Source organism: Scyliorhinus torazame, chromosome 18 (genome assembly GCF_047496885.1).
Source record: "Scyliorhinus torazame isolate Kashiwa2021f chromosome 18, sScyTor2.1, whole genome shotgun sequence".
Lineage (NCBI taxonomy): Eukaryota > Metazoa > Chordata > Chondrichthyes > Carcharhiniformes > Scyliorhinidae > Scyliorhinus > Scyliorhinus torazame.
The window spans coordinates 119,711,459-119,733,583 of NC_092724.1; the positions used below are offsets into that span (position 1 = coordinate 119,711,459).

The following is a 22,125-nucleotide window of genomic DNA, read 5'->3' on the forward strand; positions in this document are numbered from 1 at the left end:
GCAGCAGGTCGTCCGCATAAAGCGACACCCCTATGCTCCTCCCCACCCTGCACCAACCCCCTCCAGTTCCTCGACTCCCTCAGTGCCATAGCCAGGGGTTCAATCACCAGTGCATAGAGCAGGGGGGACAGGGGACACCCCTGCCTCATCCCACAGTGCAACCAAAAGTACTCGGACCTCCTCCTGTTCGTGGCCACACTTGCCATCGGGACCTCATACAACAGCCTAACCCACCTGACAAACCCCTCCCCAAACCCAAATCTCTTCAGCACCTCCCACAGGTACCCCCACTCTACCCTATCGAAGGCTTTCTCAGCGTCCATCGCCACCACTATCGCTGCCTCCCCCTCCCTTGCCGGCATCATGATAACGTTCAAAAGCCTCCGCACATTCGCGTTCAACTGCCTCCCCTTCACGAACCCCGTCTTGTCTTCATGGATGATCTGCGGCACACAATCCTCAATCCTCGTGGCGAAGACCTTCGCCAGCACCTTGGCATCTACTTCCAGCAACGAAATCGGCCTGTAAGACCCACACTGCAGGGGATCTTTGTCCCGCTTCAGGATCAAGGAAATCAGTGCCCGGGACATCGTCGGGGGCAAAGCCCCCCTCTCCCTTGCCTCGTTGAAGGTCCTAACTAGCAACAGGTCCATATTTTTTTTAATAGAATTCGACCGGGAAACCGTCCGGCCCCGGTGCCTTCCCCGCCTGCATGCTTCCTATCCCTTTGGTCAGCTCCTCCAGCCCAATCGGGGCCCCCAATCCCGCCACCAGTCCCTCCTCCACCTTCGGAAACCTCAATTGGTCCAGGAAGCGGCCCATCCCTCCCTCCTCCAGTGGGGGCTCGGACCGGTACAATTCCTCATAGAAGTTCCTGAAGACCCCATTGATGCCAACCCCACTCCGCACCACACTCCCTCCCCTGTCCTTAACTCCCCCGATCTCCCTAGCTGCGTCCCGCTTCCGAAGCTGATGAGCCAGCATCCAGCTTGCCTTTTCCCCATACTCTTAAATCGCCCCATGGGCCTTCCTCCACTGCACCTCCGCCTTCCTGGTGGTCACCAGGTCGAATTGGCCTGGAGGCTGCACCTCTTCCTCAACAATCCGTCCTCGGGCACCTCTGCATACCTCCTGTCTACCCTCACCATCTCCCCCACCAGCCTCTCCCTCTCCCCCCGCTCCCTCCTCTCCTTGTGGGCCCTAATGGAGATCAGCTCTCCCCTAACCGCCGCCTTCAGCGCCTCCCATACCATCCCCACTCAGACCTCCCCATTATCGTTGGCCTCCAGGTACCTCTCTATACTTCCTCGGACCTGCTCGCTCACCTCCTCGTCCGCCAACAGCCCCACCTCCAAGCGCCACAACGGGCGCTGGTCCCTCTCCTCCCCCAGCTCTAAGTCCACCCAACGCGGGGCGTGGTCCGAAATGGCTATCGCCGAGTACTCGGTATCCTCTACTCTGGCTATCAGCGCCCTGCTCATAACAAAAAAGTCGATTCGGGAATAAGCCTTATAGACATGTGAGAAGAATGAAAATTCCCTAGCCCCCGGCCTTGCAAATCTCCAAGGATCCACCCCTCCCATCTGGTCCATAAATCCCCTCAGCACCTTAGCCGCCGCCGGCTTCCTACTCGTCCTAGACCTGGAGCGATCCAGTGCCAGATCCAACACCGTGTTAAAGTCTCCACCCATTACCAGGCCCCCCACTTCCAAGTCTGGGATCCGACCCAACATGCGCCGCATAAAACCCGCATCGTCCCAGTTCGGGGCATACACATTGACCAGCACCACCCTCTCTCCCTGCAGCTTACCACTTACCATTATGTACCTACCGCCATTGTCTGCCACAATGCTCGACGCCTCGAATGACACTTTATTTCTCACCAAGATCACCACCCCTCGATTTTTGGCATCCAGTCCTGAATGGAACACCTGACCTACCCACCCTTTCCTCAATCCTACCTGGTCTGCCACCTTCAGGTGTGTCTCCTGGAGCATGACCACATCCACCTTCAGATGCGCGAACACCCGGGCCCGCTTGACCGGCCCATTCAGTCCCCTTACATTCCAGGTTATCAGCCGGATCAGGGGGCTACCCGCCCCCCTCCCCCGCCGACTAGCCATAACCCCTCCTCGGCGAGCCACGCGCCCGCACCCCACGGCTGCAGACCCCCGTCTCAACCCCACTCGCTCCAGCTCCTCCTTGACCTTAGCAGCAGCAACTCGATTCCCCCCCCACCCACCGCCCCACCCCACCCCCGGCTAGGACCCATCCGAGCTGTTTTACTCCCCCCATTGCACTTCCGTAAGTCAGCTGACTCCTGCTGACCCCGGCCACTCCCGCCTCTCCTTCGACTCCTCCCATTGTGTGACACACCCTCCTCTTCCATTCTCCATCCACAGGCTCTCCCCCTCCCCCTTCCATCCTAAGCACGGGAAACAACCCTCGCTTCCCGGCCCCGCCCCCTCCAGCCTTCAGCGCAGGAAAAAGCCCGCGCTTTCCACCTACCCGGCCCCGCCACCTCTGCCGCCCAGTCCCCTCACCCCCGACTCGGGCCTCCCCCTCCCCCGCGGGGCCCCATCTCACCGCCAGCCATCCATCCCTGTTCCCTTTGCTTACCCCCTCCAAGAGCCCCCCCCAACCAACCCAACCAGAACAGTGCCCAACCCGCCCTAACCACCCTCACCGACCAGAAAGAGAAAAACACAAAAGAAAAAAAAAAAGAAACCAAGAGCAGAGGACCCCCCCTCCAAAAGTAACATATCAACCGCAATCCCCAAATGCCCACCCCGACCCTCAGTTTGTGTCCAGCTTCTCGGCCTGAACAAAGGCCCACGCCTCCTCCGGAGGCTCAAAATAATGGTGCTAGTCCTTGTAGGTGACCCACAGTCGCGCCGGCTGCAACATGCCAAACTTCACCCCCTTCCTGTGCAGCACCGCCTTCGCTCGATTGTACCCGGCCCTCTTCTTTGCCACCTCCGCACTCCAGTTCTGGTATATTCGAACCTCCGCGTTCTCCCACCTGCTGCTCCTCTCCTTCTTGGCCCACCTGAGCACACACTCCCGATCAGTGAACCGATGAAACCGCACCAGCGCCGCCCGCGGAGGCTCGTTAGCCTTGGGCCTCCTCGCCAGCACTCTATGGGCCCCTTCCAGCTCCAGGGGCCCCTGGAAGGACCCCGCTCCCATCAGCGAGTTCAACATGGTGACCACATAGGCCCCCACGTCCGGCCTCGCCAGGAGGCCCAGAATCCGCTGATTCTTCCGCCTCGACCGATTCTCCATCTCCTCGAACCGTTCCTTCCATTTCTTGTGGAGCGCCTCGTGCGCCTCCACCTTTACCGGCAGGCCTAAGATCTCATCCTCGTTGTCGGAGATCTTTTGTCGGGCCTCGCGGATCGCCACCCCCTGGGCCGTCTGTGTCTCCAACAGCTTATCAATAGAAGCCTTCATCGGCTCAAGCAGGTCCGCTTTAATCTCTCTGAAACAGCGCTGGATACCCTCCTGTTGCTCCTGCGCCCACTGCATCCACGCTGCCTGGTTTTGTTCTTCTTCCCTAGCACCTTCTTCGGGTCCACCACCACCTTTTTAGTCGCCCCGCTCCTGGTAAAAGCCATATACTATCGGGGAATTGTTGTAATCTCCTTCCCACACCGGGAAACTTCAAAAAAGTGCCGTTGGGGGCCCTGAAAAGAGCCCAAAAGTCCGTTTTTGCGGGAGCCGCCGAATGTGCGACTTAGCTCTGCATAGCCGCAACCGGAAGTGTCGGAAAGATTTGTTTTGCCAAGGTGCGAACTTGCAGACATCTGAACGAGTCAGACCGCAAGAGCCCAAATTTCTCCAACAACTCCTCCAAACTCACAAACTGGCCCTCCAAGAACCACTTCTCTTCCCACCCCCTGAATGTGGCATCCAACCTCAGATTCGTGCAGATCGGAGCCAGTTTCGATCCTGCCCCAATTTAAAATGCTGCTGAAATTGTTTCCATATCTTCAAGGTGGAGAAAACCACCGGATTTGCCGAATATTTCATCAGTGAGAACGGGAGTGAGGCCGTTGCTAGAGCACACAACGCAGACCCCTTACATGACTTTGACTCTATCTGTACCCAGGATCCCCACATCACCCCAACACCGTCTCCGCATTGACTGCCCAGTAATAATATATCAGGCTTGACAACGTCAAGACCTCTGACTATCGGTCCCTCTGAAGAACTGTCCTTCAAATCCTCGCCAATTTGCCCGCCCAAATAAAGGACAAAATCAATTTCTCGACTTCCCCAAAAAAGAGCTTTGGCAGAAAAACCTGTAAACACTGGAACAGGATCCTTGCTGAAATATTTATCGTGACTGACTGAATCCTGCCCACCAAGTACAGAGAAAAACTACCCCATCTCTGCAAATCGGTCCTGACCCTTTCTATCGAGCTCGTATGGTTAAACCTATAGACCAGGCCCAATCCCGAGCCATCTGAGATGAGAACCTGCTAAGCGGAACGGCAACACCCCCAGGTTGACGCCCCTCCCCAGGGGAGTAACTGGGATACACTCACTTTTCTCCAGGTTGAATTTGTACCCTGAAAAAGAGCCAAAGTGCCTCAGCAGTGCCATGATATCGCCCATGGTGGGGGTCGAGTCTGTCACATACAGTAGGAGTTCATCAGCATACCCTATGTTCCAGCCCCCCACCCTCATTTTCCCCCTACATCTTTCTGAAGCCTACAGGGCAATGGTCAAAGGTTCGATCACCGACACAAACATGTGGAGAGACATAGGGCACCCCTGTCTCATTCTGCTAGACTGCTAGTCAGGAATGCCCTGCTATCAACACCCGAGTGGAACACCTGACTCACCCAACCCTTCTGAAGCCTAGTCTGGTCCTTCACCGCAGATGGGTCTCCTGTCAAAGTACCACATCGGCCCTTAGACTCTTCAACTGAGAGAAAACTCTCACTCACTTCACTGGGCATCCCAAACCCCGGATATTCCACCTGACCAACATTAATCGGTGGTTTCTCTCTCAGCTCCCCCCCATCCCACCATACTTTCAAGTCAGCCATTTCCACTGAGTGATTAACCTCTTCATCTTCTAGGCTCCTCATGCCAGGGCCCACCCAAGATGGTCGCCAGCCCCATCGCAGGATGAGACAAAGAAAGAAACCCTGGTAACTGTCAGCAATCAAAGAAAAGAACTGGAACTTCCCCACCCCCCTCCCTCTGCAAAGGAATAACCCAAACCCAAACCCTTGAACATCCCCATCCTCCGCTTTGGGCCACGTATTACTACCTTAATCCATAACCCCAATGTCCTCAGCCCCCTAAACTCCCAAAACGTAGACTCCCTCAATGCAGAATCACAAATTTCAGTTAACCATATCCAGACGCAAACAGGAAAAAAATTACAACGTCCCCAAACAGTCACATCCCAACCACCATAAAAGTCCCATTCAAACCCCCTCAGTTCTGTCCAAGTCTTTGCGCTTTAACAAAAGCCTCCGCCATCTTGGAAAAGTGATCTTTGAAATTGCGCGCTACTCTCAGCCTCGCCGAGTACACCACACCAAGTACACCACACCAAAACGCACACCACTCTTATACAGTGCTGGCTTTGCACTGTTGAAGGCCGCACGCCTCTTTGCCAGAACATCTTGCTATATTCCAATATTGCTGCCCTCTCACTGTAACCCACATTTTCTATGGCCCATTTTAGGACCCTCCCTTTTGTCTGATAGCTGTGAAAACACACGATCACCACTCATGGTGTCTCAATTGCTCATGGCCGGAGTGACTGGTGGGCCCTGTCCAGCTCGGGGGGACAGGGGTGGGGAAGACCCTAGTCCTCCCCCATCAACTTTGTGAACAGCAAAGTACTCAGTCAACCTCGGATCCTCCAGCCCCTCTGGCAATCCCACAATCCTGAGGTTCTGCCTCCTCGACATATTCTCCAAGTCCTTGGCCTTAGCCCTCAAGACCCTGTTCCTGTCCTCCACCACCAACAGCTCAGCTTCCAATGGGGCTATCTGGTCACTGTGTAGAGACAAGATCTCCTCCACCCACTTCAGCACCTCACCATGCTCCTCCACTGTCTCTGAGGTCTTTCCCAATGTCTCCTTCATCAGGCCCAATGTGTCTTTCACTTACTTTATGAGGGTCTCCATCAGCTCCCTCCCTTACCTCTCAATGCTTGCCAAATGGTCTCTAAATTTGGCGGGCATTACCCCTGTCTGCTTATCTACCATAATAGATGCAGCCCCACCCAACGATCTTGCCTCCGCCATCTTTGTTCCCAACGGACTCTGCACCTTCCCCAGCTCCTCTAAAGAGCTACCGCTCGTACCCTTCTTTCCAGTATTCTTTTTTGCGGATTTTGACATCTTCTTGAAAAGAACTATTAATGGGACGGGTCTGTCCGCAAATTACCCCCGAAAACCGGGCTAAAAGGACCAAAAACCAAGGACTCTGGTGGGTGACCTCCTTCTACATGCCGTCACCGGAACTCCTGCTGTACGTGTGAATAAGCTATCAATGCATTTCAGAGGCTTGAAAATGTATTACTTTACATAATGTTATATTCAAATACAATGTTATTTTCTTTTGTTGTCATGCAGATAGTTTTTGATTTCGTAAGAATAAGACATCTAGTTCAGAAAAAAAGAGGGATGTTGTCTTATGGTGTACTTGTACCTTTAAGGAATGTATCTTTCTCTGCTGTCAATCATTCCCCACCTTGAGGCAGGATCTGATGTATAACTCTGAGATAGAACAGAGTCGCAGTTCTTCCCTCCATCACATGGGAAGAAGTGGGGATGCTTGCTGATGATAGCCCAATGTTCAACACCAGGTGACTAATCAGCCGTCCATGTCCAAAGCAGCAGGAGCTGGACAACATTCAGGCTTGGGCTGATAAATGACAAGTAACATTCATTCCACACAAGTGCCAGGCAATAACCAGCTCCAACAAGAGAGAATCTAACCATCTCCCTTGACATTCAAAGGCATTAACATCACTGAATACCATACTCCCAACATCCTGGCTGTTAACATTGACCAGAACTGGACCAACCATATAAATTCTGTAGCTACAAAAGCAGGCCAAAGGCTAGGGGTTCTGCGGAGAGTTAACTACTCTCCTGACTGCACAAAGCCGTTCCACACTCTCCAAGGAACAAGTCAAGAGCGCAATGGAATTCTCTCCACTTGCCTAGATTAGTGCAATTCCAACAACACTCACAAAGCTTGACACCTCCTGGGAGCCTGTTTGATCAGCACCCTATCCACCACCTTAAACATTCCCTCCCTCTACCACTGATGTACTCTGGCAGCAGTGTAACTATTCCTCACACTTAAACGAATGGATTTGACACTGTTTCTGCCCAGTTTTGAACCAAGGACCGTTTGCGTGTAAATCAAATATGATAACCACTACACTACACAAATACTACCTCCAGGATGCATGGCAGCAACTCACCAAGGGGTTGCCGGGTCAAAATCCGGAAACTTCCTTCCCGAAAGCACTCTGGGTGTACCTGTATCAGATGGACTGAGTAGGTCAAGAAGGCGGCTCACCACCACCTTCTCAATGGCAATTAGGGATGGGCAATAAATGCTGGCCTCGCCAACGCTGTCCACATACTGTGAAAGAATCTTTTTTTTAAAGTTGTAGAGTCCGTTAACATTCTATGTACATGTCATCCCGTCTTCACTTAAAGAACCCACGTTATTGTTTTACAGATCATTGTATGATTGGTATGTTTGCAACATCTTGTACGTTTCAGTGAAATCACCCATCATTCTTCTACATCTCATTCCTCTAAATTCCAGAGAGAAAACCCCCAATTTACTCAGCCTCTCATCATAGGACAACATCTTATCACGGGAACTAATCTAGTGAATCTTTGCAGTACTGCCGAGGCAAGTACATCTTTCCTTAGATATGGAGACCAAAACTGTCGACAGTATTCCAGGTGTGGTCTCTCCATAGCCCTGTAGATCTGCTCTTGAGACGGTATCTGCAACTAACCTTTGGAGTGAGCACAACAGTGGAGCCGCCACTCATTCCTATGACTGGAGCTGATACTTGTGCAGAGACAAAGTCTAGAATTTGCGCCACAGCCTCGGATTCAATATCATCCTCAAAGATAACAGCGTGGATTCTGGATCTGGTCAGCACATCACAGATGTGAGTGATCAGGCTCCTGGGATTAGTGTTGTTCACTATCACTGTGACGGCGTTGATTTGTATTGGCAGGTCCTGGTAGGTCTCCCGATTAAAGCTGCCCCTGATTTCCATGTGATACCACGAGCCTGCGAGCACAACAGCTACGTTGACGGTCGGTTGGCTGGCCTCCCTGGCGAAAGCAGATTCCACCGCACAGAGGAAGAGGACGGTCTGTAGTATTTGCTCCATGGTGGGCAGCCCAGTCCTCAGGGCTCACTAAAGAAAAACAAGGGTCATCCAGTTAAGATAAATCCACAACAATTTGCATTCACATCAGTCACTAGTCTGTTATTATACACGAGGAGACTCCAATTGGGGTGGTGGGGGTGCAGAGATTAAGGGGAATGGAATTAGAAGTAAAGTGGAAAATTGGACACAAAGCTGCTTAGGACTGTGGAAATAGAAAGTAGGGATCAAGGGCAATTTTTCAACGTGGTTGAAAGTAGGTTGAGGAGTCCCACAGGATTCAGCTCTGGGCCATTTCTGTTCACTGTGTCTATGAACGATCTACATCTCAGCCTCGAGGAATTGGTGTTCGGATAATAAGAGATATGATGAAACATTCTGAAGGTCAAAGGGAGCTGCTGGGGATGTTGATAAGATGGTGGACAGCATAAGAGAATGTGCAATGGAGTTCAATGCCAATTACAAAGTCAGGTGTTGTATTTCGGTTTAAAATGTAATTATATTTTGAAAGCTGGGTCCTGGGGAAGAACATAGTGATTTGGGAGTTCAGGTTTGCTAGACATTAAATGCATCACCTCAGATGGATAAGGCCATTTAGAAAAAAACTAATGAGATCTTGGATTTTATGACATTTTAACATTGGGTTTTCAAGAGTAACATTAAAAAAGTCAGGAATTAATAATCTAAGTAAAACCTTTCCAAGACCACACATCTGTGATGATGGGTTCCACACTCGAGGAAGAAGACTATTGAGATTCACAAGCATGCTGCCAGGTTTGGGAATATAAAAATACTAGAACAAAAAACTTGGTAAGTTGGAGCTGTTTTCATTTCAATAGAGGAGATTAAGGGGTGGTGTGATATTAACTTAGAACGGTCATATTCTGAATGAAACTGGAGGGCATAGGGAATAATTAGTTTGTGTCAATCTTTATAGTGAGGAAGAGGTGAGTAAGCCAGAAATCCCAAAGAAACCAATATTGAATCAGAGGTAGGACCTCACCAAAATTAATATAAGCACAACAGCATGAAGAAAATAATGGTATTAAAGACTGACTAATAATCAGGACCAGATGGTTTCCATGACAGAGTTTTAAAGGAAATAGGCAAAAATATCAAAGATGTTCTTATTATAATCTTCCAACAATCTCTCAGTTAGGTGTCATGTGAGGGTACCTTTAAGACATGGATGTTTAAGCAATGTACCTTGAAGAAAACAGTGATGTCAGAGAGTGGGTGGGGCTGAGCTCAGGTCAGCCATTCTGCAGGTTTTTAGTTTCAGTTAAAAAAGCAGTGGGTGGGTGTCTGTGTGTGTCCAGAGAGCTGCAAGAAGAAAGCAAGGTGCTGGAGCTGAAATCAACCAAGCTAATATATCTCTGCCATTCTACAGAAAATATATATATCCTTTAACCTGACGTGATATGGTTTAAAGGTGTTAAGTCTCTTGGAAGTTTGAAGGAACATTTTAAGGAGTTATTTACTGTTGCAATATTTTCTGAGTTATCTTTGAAGAAAGGGGTGTTAAGAAATCCAATGTTTATTTAAGATGTTAAGTTGAGTTCATGGAATAAACAGTGTTTTGTGTTTGAAAACCCACGTGTCCATAATTGTAATCCCACACCTAGGGAAAAAGGCGTGTGCTCGGAAAAGCAATAATTCCATTAAAGGGAGAGGTTGGTTGAACTGCATGATACATTTTGGGGTTCTGAAAACGCCTCCCCCATAACAATTGGGGGTTCGAGGGGGATAAAAGTCTATCTATTGGATTGGCTTTTGTGAACTTAAAGACAGTGAAGGATTGTTGCTTTTCCGGTGTGGTATTTTAGTTTAAGTGGGGAGAGTGTTGTGAACAATGGTTCTTTCAGAGGCTCAGATGTTTTTGGGGGTGGAGAATGTTACACGTAGTACTTTACGGACAGAAACGAAACGCAGACTGTTAGATTTGGTAAGAACATTGCAGTTAACATTACCTGATAAAATGGGAAAAGGTGAGGTAATTATGGCGGTGGTTAAGCATTTAAAGTTGCCTGAGATAGAGTTTGACTCATTGGAAATGGCAAAAATTCAGTTGCAAATTAAACAAATGGAACATGAGAAAGAATTAAAGCGGCTTGCATACGACAGTGAGAGAGAGGAAAAAGAAAGAGAAAGAGAGAGGGAGGAAAAAGAAAGAGAGAGCAAGGAAAAAGAAAAGAAGAGAGAAGAAAGGAGAAAAGAAAGAATAGCCCTAGCAGAACAAAAAGACAAAGAAAGGGAGATACAGATCAGGGAAAAAGATAAAGAGAGGTTGAACTTCAGAAAATGGCCATGAAACATGACAGTCAGTTAAAATTGGCAGATGTAAAGGGAAAGGTACAGTTGGAGGAGATGGATGAGGATAGTGAGAAAGAGCGTCATAGTCGAAGGCTGGGTGGGAATCTATTTAAATATGTCCAAGCATTGCCAAGGTTTGACGAGAAGGAAGTGGAAGCCCTTTTCATTTCATTTGAGAAGGTAGCTAAACAAATGAAATGGCCACAGGACATGTGGGTGTTACTGATTCAAACAAAGCTGGTAGGTAGAGCTAGTGAAGTGTTTGCATCAGTACCGGAGGAAGTATCTGGAACGTATGAGGAGGTGAAGAAATCCATCTTAAGTGCATATGAGCTAGTGCCTGAAGCTTACAGACAAAGGTTTAGAAATTTAAGGAAAGAATTTGGTCAAAAATACATGGAGTTTGAAAGGCTCAAAAAGAGTAATTTTGATAGGTGGATAAGGGCTTTGAAAACAGACCAAACGTATAAAGCTCTCCGAGAAATTATACTTTTGGAGGAGTTTAAAAATTCAATTCCTGATGTAGTGAGAACTCCTGTGGAAGAACAGAGGGTTAAAACTGTGAGATTAGCAGCAGAAATGGCAGATGATTATGAATTAGTTCATAAATCAAAGATTGGTTTCCGACATCAGTTTCAGCCTGTGAGGGTTAGAAACTGGGGACATGAGAAATACTCAAGTGGTAAAGGTAAAGGTGATCTGATGGGAGACAATAAAGAGAGTGTACCTCAGATTAAAAAAGAAATCCAGGAGGGTGGAAAAGAAATGAAAAGTTTCAGAAGTTTTCACTGTAATAAACTAGGCCATGTAAAGTCACAGTGTTGGTGGTTGAAGAAAAGCACTGGGAAGGCTGATGTGGTAAAACAGGATAAGACAGTGGGGTTTGTTAGAGTGGTAAAGGAAAGCACAAGGGAAGCGAAGGAGGTGCAAACGATTGTGCAGCCTGTTCATGAAGTAATTGTTAAGACGGTGCCAGATGTCTTTAAAGAATTTACTTGTGTGGGTAAAGTTTACTCATGTGTATCAGAAGGAACAGGTAAAGAAGTCACAATTTTAAGAGATAGAGGGGCTAGTCAATCTTTAATGGTAAGAGATGAGGAATTATGTAGTTTGGGAAGAATGTTGCCAGAAAAGGTGGTGATATGTGGAATTCAGCGTTCCATTATATAAGGTAAGGTTGGAAAGTCCAGTGAAGAGTGGTGAAGTGATAGTATGAGTAATAGAGAAACTATCCAGGAATACAGTTTATCTTGGGTAATGATATAGCTGGATCGCAGGTGGGAGTGATGCCTCCTGTGGTTAATAAGCCAGTGGAAAATCAGTCAACTGAAGTGTTGAAGGACGAATATCCTGGGATTTTTCCGGATTGTGTAGTAACAAGGTCGCAAAGTCACAGGTTAAGACGAGGAGAAATCAAAGAGTGAAGATGAAGTTGAAGTGCAATTATCAGAAACGATTTTTGATCAGATAGTTGAAAAAGAACAAGAACAGGTGGAGGATGAGGCTGATATTTTTAGTTCAGGAAAATTGGCGGAGTTACAACAGAAAGATGTAGAAATAAAATGGATATATCAGAAAGCATATATGGAAGAGGAATCTGAGAGTATACCAGAGTGTTATTACTGTAAAAATGATGTCTTGATGAGAAAATGGAGACCTGTACATATGCAGGCGGATGCAAAGTGGGCAGAAGTTCTTCAAGTAGTATTGCCGGTAGGGTATAGAAAGGAGGTGTTGCGAGTTGCACATGAGGTACCAGTGGGAGGTCATTTAGGAATAAGGAAAACTCAAGGTAAAATCCAGAAACATTTTTATTGGCCTGGACTACATAAAGATGTAGTTAAATTTTGTCAATCATGTCACACATGTCAAGGATTAGGGAAACCTCAAGCAGTGATAAAACCAGCGCCCTTAATACCCATTCCAGCATTTGAGGACTTTTACAAGGGTACTAATCGATTGTGTAGGACCACTTCCTAAAACAAAAAGTGGGAATCAATATCTTTTGACTGTAATGGATGTGTCTACTAGGTTTCCAGAGGCCATTCCAGTATGTAATATTACAGCTAAAAGGATTGTGGAGGAGTTACTTAAATTCTTTACTAGATATGGACTACCCACAGAAATTCAATCGGATCAAGGAACAAATTTTACTTCAAAGTTATTCAAAGAAGTTATGGATAGCTTAGGAATAAAACAATTTAAATCAACTGTGTACCATCCAGAATCGCAGGGAGCATTAGAAAGGCGGCATCAGTCATTAAAGACAATGTTGAGAGCGTATTGTCAAGATTATCCAGAGGATTGTGATAAAGGAATCCCATTCATATTGTTTGCAATTAGGGATGCACCTAATGAGTCTACCAGATTTAGTCCTTTTGAACTAACTTTTGGTCATGAGGTTAGAGGACCACTTAAATTGATTAAGGAAAAATTGGTGGGTGAGAAATCAGAAATTACACTATTGGATTACATGTCAAATTTTAGGGAATGATTAAATAGAACAGGTGAATTGGCTAGACAACATTTCAAAGTTGCACCAAATGTGATGAAACGGGTAGCGGACAAGAAATCCAAAGTTCGTAGTTTTGCCAGTGGAGATAAAGTTTTAGTGTTGTTACCAGTGGGAGGGGAACTTTTAAAAGCTAGGTTTTGTGGACCGTATCAGATTGAAAGGAAATTAAGTGACGTGAATTATGTGGTAAAAACACCAGATAGAAGGAAGACTCACCATGTGTGTCATGTGAATATGCTTAAAAGGTACTTTGAAAGGGAAGGAGAGAAAAAGGAGGTTTTTATGATTCTAACTCAAAGTGACAAACCAAATCCAGATGACTGTGAATTTGACATACCTCAAATTAAATTGGATAATGAGGATGTTCTTAAAAATTGGGATGAATTGTTAAGTTACCTTCCAGAGGAAAAACAAACTGACCTGAAAGAGTTATTGATATCACATGGGCAAGTTGGGAAGTACTAAAATGGCTAAAAATGAAGTAGATGTGGGAAATGCTGTTCCTATCAAACAACATCCATATACACTTAATCCTTTAAAATTGGCACAGGTTAACAGAGACATTTGGAGTATGTTGAAGAATGGCATAATTGAAGTGGGTTGCAGCCAATGGAGCTCACCCATAGTAATGGTACCTAAATTTGACGGTACCCAACGGTTGTGTGTGGACTATCGAAAGGTGAATGCAGTTACAAGAACGGACTCTTATCCTGTCCCACATTGAAGGATTGCATTGAGAAAGTGGGACAATCTGCTTTTATTTCGAACTTCCAGACATGGAAAGAACATTTAAAACATCGTATGGAGTTCTTCGATCGACTTCAGGAGGCAGGTTTGGTGATAAACCTAGCCGAAAATGAATTTGGAGAAGCCCAAATCACTTTCCTTGCGGAGTTTCTGATACCCTCAAGACGAAGGGAAATAATGCGAATTCTTAGCATGAGTGGATCTGATCGAACAGCTGTGCAAAAGTTTTGTGGCGTGATTACTCCACTGATGGAATTGAAGAAACGTTAAAAAATGTCAATGGACAGCGGACTTTCAACAAGCATTTGACTGCGTGAAAGCTGTGATCACCAATGCTCCTGTATTGGAGAATTGCAAGGGACTCTGTGGTCAGATTGAACTAAATTATCGGATTCTGAAGAGAATTGCCGAGGAGTAGAGGAATGGATGGATCGTGCAGAGACTTTTTTCAAAGAGACTGTCAATCGAGAAGGATTTCGGTTGGAGGAAGAAGAACAAAGAAAAATGGACTATATTATTATACCTATTTGAGTGTGTTGTTTTCTTTAAATGAAAATGCATATTTACTGTGTACATTTCTTAGTGGATGGTGCAAAAGTGAAAAATGAAACCATCTTGAAGTTGATGGGGTTTTTTTTTTCTTGGGGGGAGGTGTCATGTGAGGGTACCTTTAAGACATGGATGTTTAGGCAATATACCTTTAAGAAAACAGTGATGTCAGAGAGTGGGTGGGGCTGAGCTCAGGTCAGCCATTTTGCAGGTTTTTAGTTTCAGTTAAAAAAGCGGTGGGTGGGTGTCTGTGTGTGTTCAGAGAGCTGCAAGAAGAAAGCAAGGTGCTGGAGCTGAAATCAACCAAGCAAATATATCTCTGCCATTCTACAGAAAACATATATATCCTTTAACCTGACGTGATACTGTTTAAAGGTGTTAAGTCCCTTGGAAGTTTGAAGGATCATTTTAAGGAGTTATTTACTGTTGCAATATTTTCTGAGTTATCTTTAAAGAAAGGGGTGTTAAGCGATCCAATGTTTATTTAAGGTGTTAAATTGAGTTCATGGAATAAACAGTGTTTTGTGTTTGAAAACCCACGTGTCCATAATTGTAATCCCACACCTAGGGGAAAAGCCGTGTGCTCGGAAAAGCAACAAATCCATTAAAGGGAGAGGTTGGTTGAACTCCATGATACATTTTGCGGTCCTGAAAATGCCTCGCCCATAATATAGGCAACCATTTCTTTAATTTGGAAAATTATGCATGTCACTCTGCTATATGAGTGAGGGAAAGTTGGGAATTATAAACGAGTTAGCCTACCATCTGTTGTCATGAAATTGCTAGAATCTATAGTTCATGATAGAAGTGACACTTTGAAATTTTGCAGCTGATCAGAGAGAGCCAGTGTGGATTTGTAAAGGGAACTGGTGAACCGGAATGAATTATTTAAAGAGGTGACTAAATTAGCGGACAGAAGAATGTCTCTGGATATTATTTGTATGGACGTCAGGAGGGATTTGATTAAATCCCTCAAAAGTGATCGTTAGCTATCAGTTGAAGCTCATGAAATTGAAAACATTATTGACCTGGTGAGGAAATTGACTGAGTGGCAGAAGACAGAGTTGCGATAATGAACAGATAATCTATTTGGCAGGAAATGACTATAATCGTATCCTAGAAGGATTTATGTTGGAGCCTCAACTATACATCATATCTATTAATGACTTAGATGACGGCGGAAACCACAAAGCCAAATTCATCGGCGATATTGAAACATTAGTCCCTCAGAGGCAGAGAAAGGCTATTTAGAGAGGGAGAGAGGGGGTGGGTCGGGGGAGAGAGGACAGTTAACCTGGCATCAGTCATTTAAAAAATGCTGGAATCTATTAGTAAATAAATCCTAACAATGCACAAAGATAAACCTGGTTTGATCAAACATGGCTTTACAAAAGGCTAATCAATTTTGACAATTTTTTTTTAAAAAGCCGTCAATAACAGGATAGATAAAAGGGAACACATAGATGTGGTATATTTGGATTACCAATTCAATGAAGTGCCACACTAAAAATTAATGCACAAGCGAAGGGCATTTAGAATTGGAGTAATATATGATGACCTCATGGGATCAGGTCAAACATGGGCAAGGAAAACTCCTGATGATTACCACTTACCAATCCTGTTACACCCCCCCCCCCCTCCCCCAGCGCAGCTGATGAGTCAGTACTTCTCCATGTTGAACATCAAAGCACAGAATATTTTCTGGATGTGTCTTCAATGTCCATCACCAAGAATGGTTTGGTAGCATTATTACTGACCGAGATGATTGAGTCCTAAAGGACATAGCTGCGAGCTTGGGTCTGCAGTAGGTGGTGAGGGAACAAACAAGAAAAGAAAAAAAACACTTGATCTCAATAGAATCCCTACACTGCAGCAGGAGACCATTCGGCCCATCAGATCTGCACTGTCCCTCTGAAAGAGCACTCTACCTATGCACACTCCCACATCCTATCCTCGTAACCTCACCTAACCTGCACATCTTTGGACTGTGGGAGGAAACCGGAGCACCCGGAGGAAATCCACGCAGACACAGGGAGAAAGTGCAGACTCCGCACAGACAGTCATCCAAGGCTGGAACCAAACTCAGGTCCGCTATGAGGCAGCAGAGCTAACCACTGTGCCACCGTGCTGACCTCTTCCTCACCATTCTGCCTGTGTCAGATGCATCTGTCCATGGCAGTGTTGGTGGAATGACCACGGCACTGTGCTTCTGGAGAGGAAGTCCTATCTTCACATTCAGGATACCCTCCATTTGTTGTATAGCACTAGAACCATGTTAAATGGGATAGAATTCAAACAGATCTAACAACACTACACTGGATATCTGTGAGGGGCTGTGGGCAATTATCAGCAGCAGGGCGGCACAGTAACACAGTGGTTAGCACCGTTGCTTCACAGCACCAGGGACCCTGGTTCAATCCCTGGCTTGGGTCTCTGTCTGTGTGGAGTCTGCATGTACTCCGTGTGTCTGCGTGGGTTTCCTCCGGGTGCTCCGGTTTCCTCCCACAAATCCCAAAAGACGTGCTTGTTAGGTGAATTGGACATTCTGAATTCTCCCTCAGTGTACCCGAACAGGCGCTGGAGTGTGGCGAATAGGGGGTTTTCACATTGCAGTGTTAATGCAAGTCTACTTGTGACACTAATAATGATTGATTATATGTATTCAGCTGTGATCTGTAACCCCATATCCCCCTACCAGTCATTAACTTCAAACAAGGGATCAACCCTGGCTCAATGAAGAGTACAGGGTGGCACGTCAGGAGCAGCAAATGAGGTGTCACCCTGAAGCTACAACACAGGACTATTTGTGCGCCGAACAAACAGACAAAGCTCAGAAATCTAAAACCAACGGATCAGATCTAAGCTCTGCAGTCCTATCACATCCAGCTGCAAATGGTGATGGACAATTAAACAACTCATTGGAGGTGGAGGCTCCACACAGACCCCCATCCTCAATGTTGCAGCGGACCAGCACATTAGTGCAAAAGAGAAGGTTGAAGCATTTTCAAAATTTTTAAGCCAGAAATTTATTTTGTTTTTAAATCTTTTTATTCTCCTCATTTTCCATATTTTCGCCAAATAACAACAGAAAACGAACAAAAACAAATACAGTACCAATCCCCCAAACAACATCCCCTTCAATATACAAACCCAAACATCACCCGTACATTCCAAGTAAAAACAAAAGAAAATTAACAATCAATCAGTAAACAGTGCACCCCAGAACAACAATAACCCCCCCTTCCTCCCCTAATGTTCAATGGCAACCAATTATCGAAAGTGCATAATAAACAGTCGCCATGAAACCCTTCCCTCATCCCCCTCAGCTCAAACTTCATCTTCTCGAGAGTCAGAAATTCCAGTAGATCCCCCCGCCCCGCCGAGACACATGGTGGAGAAGCCGACCTCCACCCCAAAGGACCTGCCTCTGGGCAATCAGCGAGGTGAAGGCTAAAACATCTGCCTCCGCACCCACCTGCAGCCCAGGCCGGTCCGACACCCCGAAAATGGCTTCTAGGGGCCTTGGTTCCAAGCTCATGTGCACTACCCCCCGAGATGACATTGATAACCTCCCTCCAATGCTTCTCCAGCTCCCTCCAATACTTCTCCAGCTTTAGGCAGGACCAAAATATATGTACATGATTTGCGGGGCCCCTCCCACAGCGCTCATATACATCCTCCACTCCCTCAAAGAGTCGGCTCGAGTCCTTGGCCTCGGGAGGTGTGCTCTATAGATGACCTTCAGCTGTATCGGCCCCAACCTCGCGCACGAAGTTGAGGCATTCACTCTCTGGAGCACCTCACATCACAGACCACCTTCCATAGCCTCCCCCACTTGGCTTTAATCCCTTGCATGGACAGCCCGTCCTCCCCAAGGTCCTCCCATAAATCACCGATACCACACCCTTCCCCATTCCTCCTGCCATCAATACCTCTTCCAACAATATGGAGGCCATCGCTATTGGGAAGATCGGAACCTCCTTCCTAGCAAAGTCCCGGAGCTGCAGATACCTAAACCCTTCCCCTTGCCCCAGTCCATATTTCTCCCCTAACTCTTCCGACCTCATAAAACGGCCCCCCAGGAACAGGTCTTTTAATACCCTGGTTCCCCTCTCCTCCCATCTCCGAAACGATCCGTCCAGCTTCCTTGGCACAAACCTATGGTTCCCGCTAATCGCCATCTCCCCTGACCCAGCCTCCAGCTTAATCTGCTGCCTCAACTGCCTCCAAATCCTCAACGTGCCACCACCACCGGACTCCCAGAGTATTTACCTGGGGCCATCGGAAGTGGCGCTGTTACCAGTGCCCTCAACTCTGACCCCCTGCACAGACTCTCCTCCATTCACACCCACTGGGACCCCCCCACCCCCCCCGACCCCCCCACCCCCCCGACACCCCCCCACCCCACCCCCCCCCCACCCAACTCTTCACCTTTTTGGCATTCGCCGCCCAATAGTGATACTGAATGCCGCCCTCTCTCTGCAGAACTACCTTCCTAACCCTGGACACTTTCCCCCCCAAATAAACAAGGTGATCAGCTTATCAACTTCCTTAAAAAACACCTTCGGCAAAAAGACCGGCAGGCACTGGAATAAAAACAGAAATCATGGCAGCACATTCATTTTAATCATCTGCACTCGACCTGCCAGTGACAGAGGGAGACTATCCCACCTTGCCAAATCTGCTTTCACCCTCCCCACCAAGCTAGTAAAATTGTACCTACGGAGCCCACTCCCCAGTCCCACTCCACCTTCACCCCCAAATACTTGAAGTGGGTTGCCGATCTGTTGAATGGCAGCCCTCCCACCCCCCGTGCCCACTCCCGGCCGGGACACCACAAAGTATTCGCTCATTCCAGGTATAAAAGTAGGGAGGGGGGTGTGGAACATAGGGAGTCTCTGTATGCGGATGATTTATTATTATATGTATCAGAGCCAAGTGCGTCGAAGGGGGATATAACGGAGCTTCTCTGAACTTTGTCCTTTTCAGGGTATAAATTAAATTAATAATACTTGTGACAATAAAAGATTATTATTATTATTGTTCATTTATACCCTGAAAAGGACCCAAATGTTTGGAGAAGCTCTTGGCGGCTCATTCTTCTTTGGTTTAGGCCTCAAAGACCGATGTGCCCGATCCAGTTCATACTGGAAGGGATCTTCCCCCTCCCCCAACAGCTCCACCAATACCGTGGCAAAATATTCCATCGGCCTCGGGCCTGCCACCCTTCGGTCAGGCCCACAATCCTCAAGTTTTGCCGTCTCGATCTGTTTTCCAGGTCTTCCAATTTAGCTCGCAGACCCTTGTTGGCCTCCCCTCTGCAGCTCCTCACCCATCGAAGTGAGCTGATCGCTGTGCTGTGACAAGACTTCCTCCACTCCCTTCATTTTCTCACCCTGCTCCCGCACCTCAGCCGAAGTCCTCGACACAGCCGCCTTCACGGGATAATCGCCTCCTCCACCAGCACCTTCAGCGTCGCCATCATCTCCTTCCTCATCACCTCCATGTGCTTTGCAAACTGTTTCTCGAGTTCCAAAAGCCATCACCTCAGTCACCTTTTCTGTCGTAAGCAGTGCAGCCCCACCCAGCGATCCATCTTTCCTGTTACCAGCTGACCCTTTCGCTCGACGGTGAACCTTCACTCGCTCCCTTCTTCACGACAGCTTTCTTTTGGATTTTCGCCATCCCCCTCCTTCCTGCACCTATTTGTCAAAAAAGTGCTCCTGGGTCCGGGCAATCAGGTCTCGATCAGGAGCCACCCAACGTGCGACTTCCTCCTACATGCCGCCACCGGAAATCCTTAAGCCAGAAATTTCAAGTGGATGATCCAGGTTGTTGACCCAGCATCATAGATGCCAGTCTTCAGCTAATTCGATTCACTCCATGTGATATCAAGAAATGGTTAAAGGCACTTGATCGAGTATGCCACCAAGGAGCCCCAACAAAGGCTCTGGGCCATAACAATATTATGACAATAGTACTGAGGACTTGTGCACCAGAACCTGTTGTGCCTCTAGCCAAGATGTTTTAGAACAGCAGCCACACTGGCATCTGCCCAGCAATGTGGAAAATTGCCCAGGTATGTTCTGTACACAAAGAGCAGGACAAGACCAACCTAGCCAATAACTGTCTCATCAATCTACTCTCGATCGTCAGTAAAGTGATGGAAACGGTCATTGTCAGTGCTATCAAGTGACACTTGCTCAGCAATAACCTGCTCGGTTTGCATTCTGCCAGGGTCACTCAGCTCCTGACCTCATTACAGTCTTGGTTCAAATATAGACAAAAGAGTTGAGCTCTAGAGGTGAGGCAAGAGTGATTGCTCTTCACATCAAGGCAGCATTTGATCGCATATGGCATCAAGGAGCCCCAACAAAACTGGAGTCCATGGGAATCAGGGGGAAAACTGTCTGCTGGTTAGATTCATACCTTGCACAAAGGAATATGGTTGTCATTGTTGAAGGTCAATTATCTTAAGTTTCAGGATATCTCTGCAGATTTCTCCGGGGTGGTTTCCTAGGTCTTGAGCAGCTTCATCAATGACCTTCCTTCCATCATAAGATCACAAGTGGGGATTGTCTGCTGATGAATGCACAATGTTCAGCACCATTCGGAACTCCTCAATTACTGAAGCAGTCCATGTCCAAATGCAGCAAGACATGAACAATATCCAGGCTTGGGCTGACAAAGTGCCAAATAACATGTGGCAAATGACAATCCCTTAACTATCACCCCTTGACATTCAATGGCATTACCATTGCATCTCCCACTATCAACATCCTCGGGGTTACCATTGACCTGAACTGGACCAGCCATAGAAATACTATGGCTACAAGTGCAGGTCAGAGGCTAGGAATCCTGTGACAAGTAACTCATCTCCTGACTCCTCAAAGCCTATCCACCATCGACAAAGCACAAGTCAGGACCGTGATGGAATACTCTCCACTTGTCTGGATGAGTGCAGCTCCAACAACACTCAAGAAGCTTGACACCATCCAGGATATAGCAATTGGCTTGATTGGAACCCTTTCCACCACTGACACACAGTAACAGCAGCATGTACAATCTACAAGATGCACTGCAGGAACTCACCAAGGGTCCTGAGACATCACCTTCTGAACCCACAACTGCTACCATCTGGAAGGAAAAGGGCAGCAGATACCTGGGAACACCACCACCTGGAAGTTCCCTTCCAAGCCACACACCATCTAACTTTGAAATATATGGCCATTAATTCACTGTGACTGGGTCAAAATCCTAAAACTCCCTCCCTAACAGCACTATGGATGTACCTACAACACACTGGTTCAAGAAGGCAGCTCACCATCACCTTCTCAAGGTGAATTAGGGGTGGACAATAAATGTTGGCCCACAACCTATTAATGAATATTTAAAAGAATATTTGCACGGATAAAGGATTGGTTTTACACACAGGAAGCAAGAGTGCAGATACACGGGGCATTTTCAAATTGGCAGGCTGTCACTAGTGAAGTGTTGCAAGGATTAGTGGTGGAGCCTTAGCTATTTACAATCTATATTAATGACTTAGACAAGGAGACAAAGAGTAATGTATCCAAGTTTGTTAATGATACAAAACTCG

The 22,125-nt window shown here is 47.0% G+C and overlaps 1 protein-coding gene across 1 annotated transcript in view; it reads right to left on the reverse strand.

The window, feature by feature from the left end:
- Positions 1-22,125, reverse strand: part of LOC140395462 (glutamate receptor ionotropic, NMDA 2C-like) — a 149,186-nt gene that overhangs the window by 115,505 nt on the left and 11,556 nt on the right. The window contains exon 2 of the mRNA XM_072483240.1: positions 8,018-8,431. Coding sequence (XP_072339341.1) covers positions 8,018-8,404 — 387 coding nt within the window. The 5' untranslated portion in view covers positions 8,405-8,431. The remainder of the gene's footprint in view (positions 1-8,017; positions 8,432-22,125) is intronic.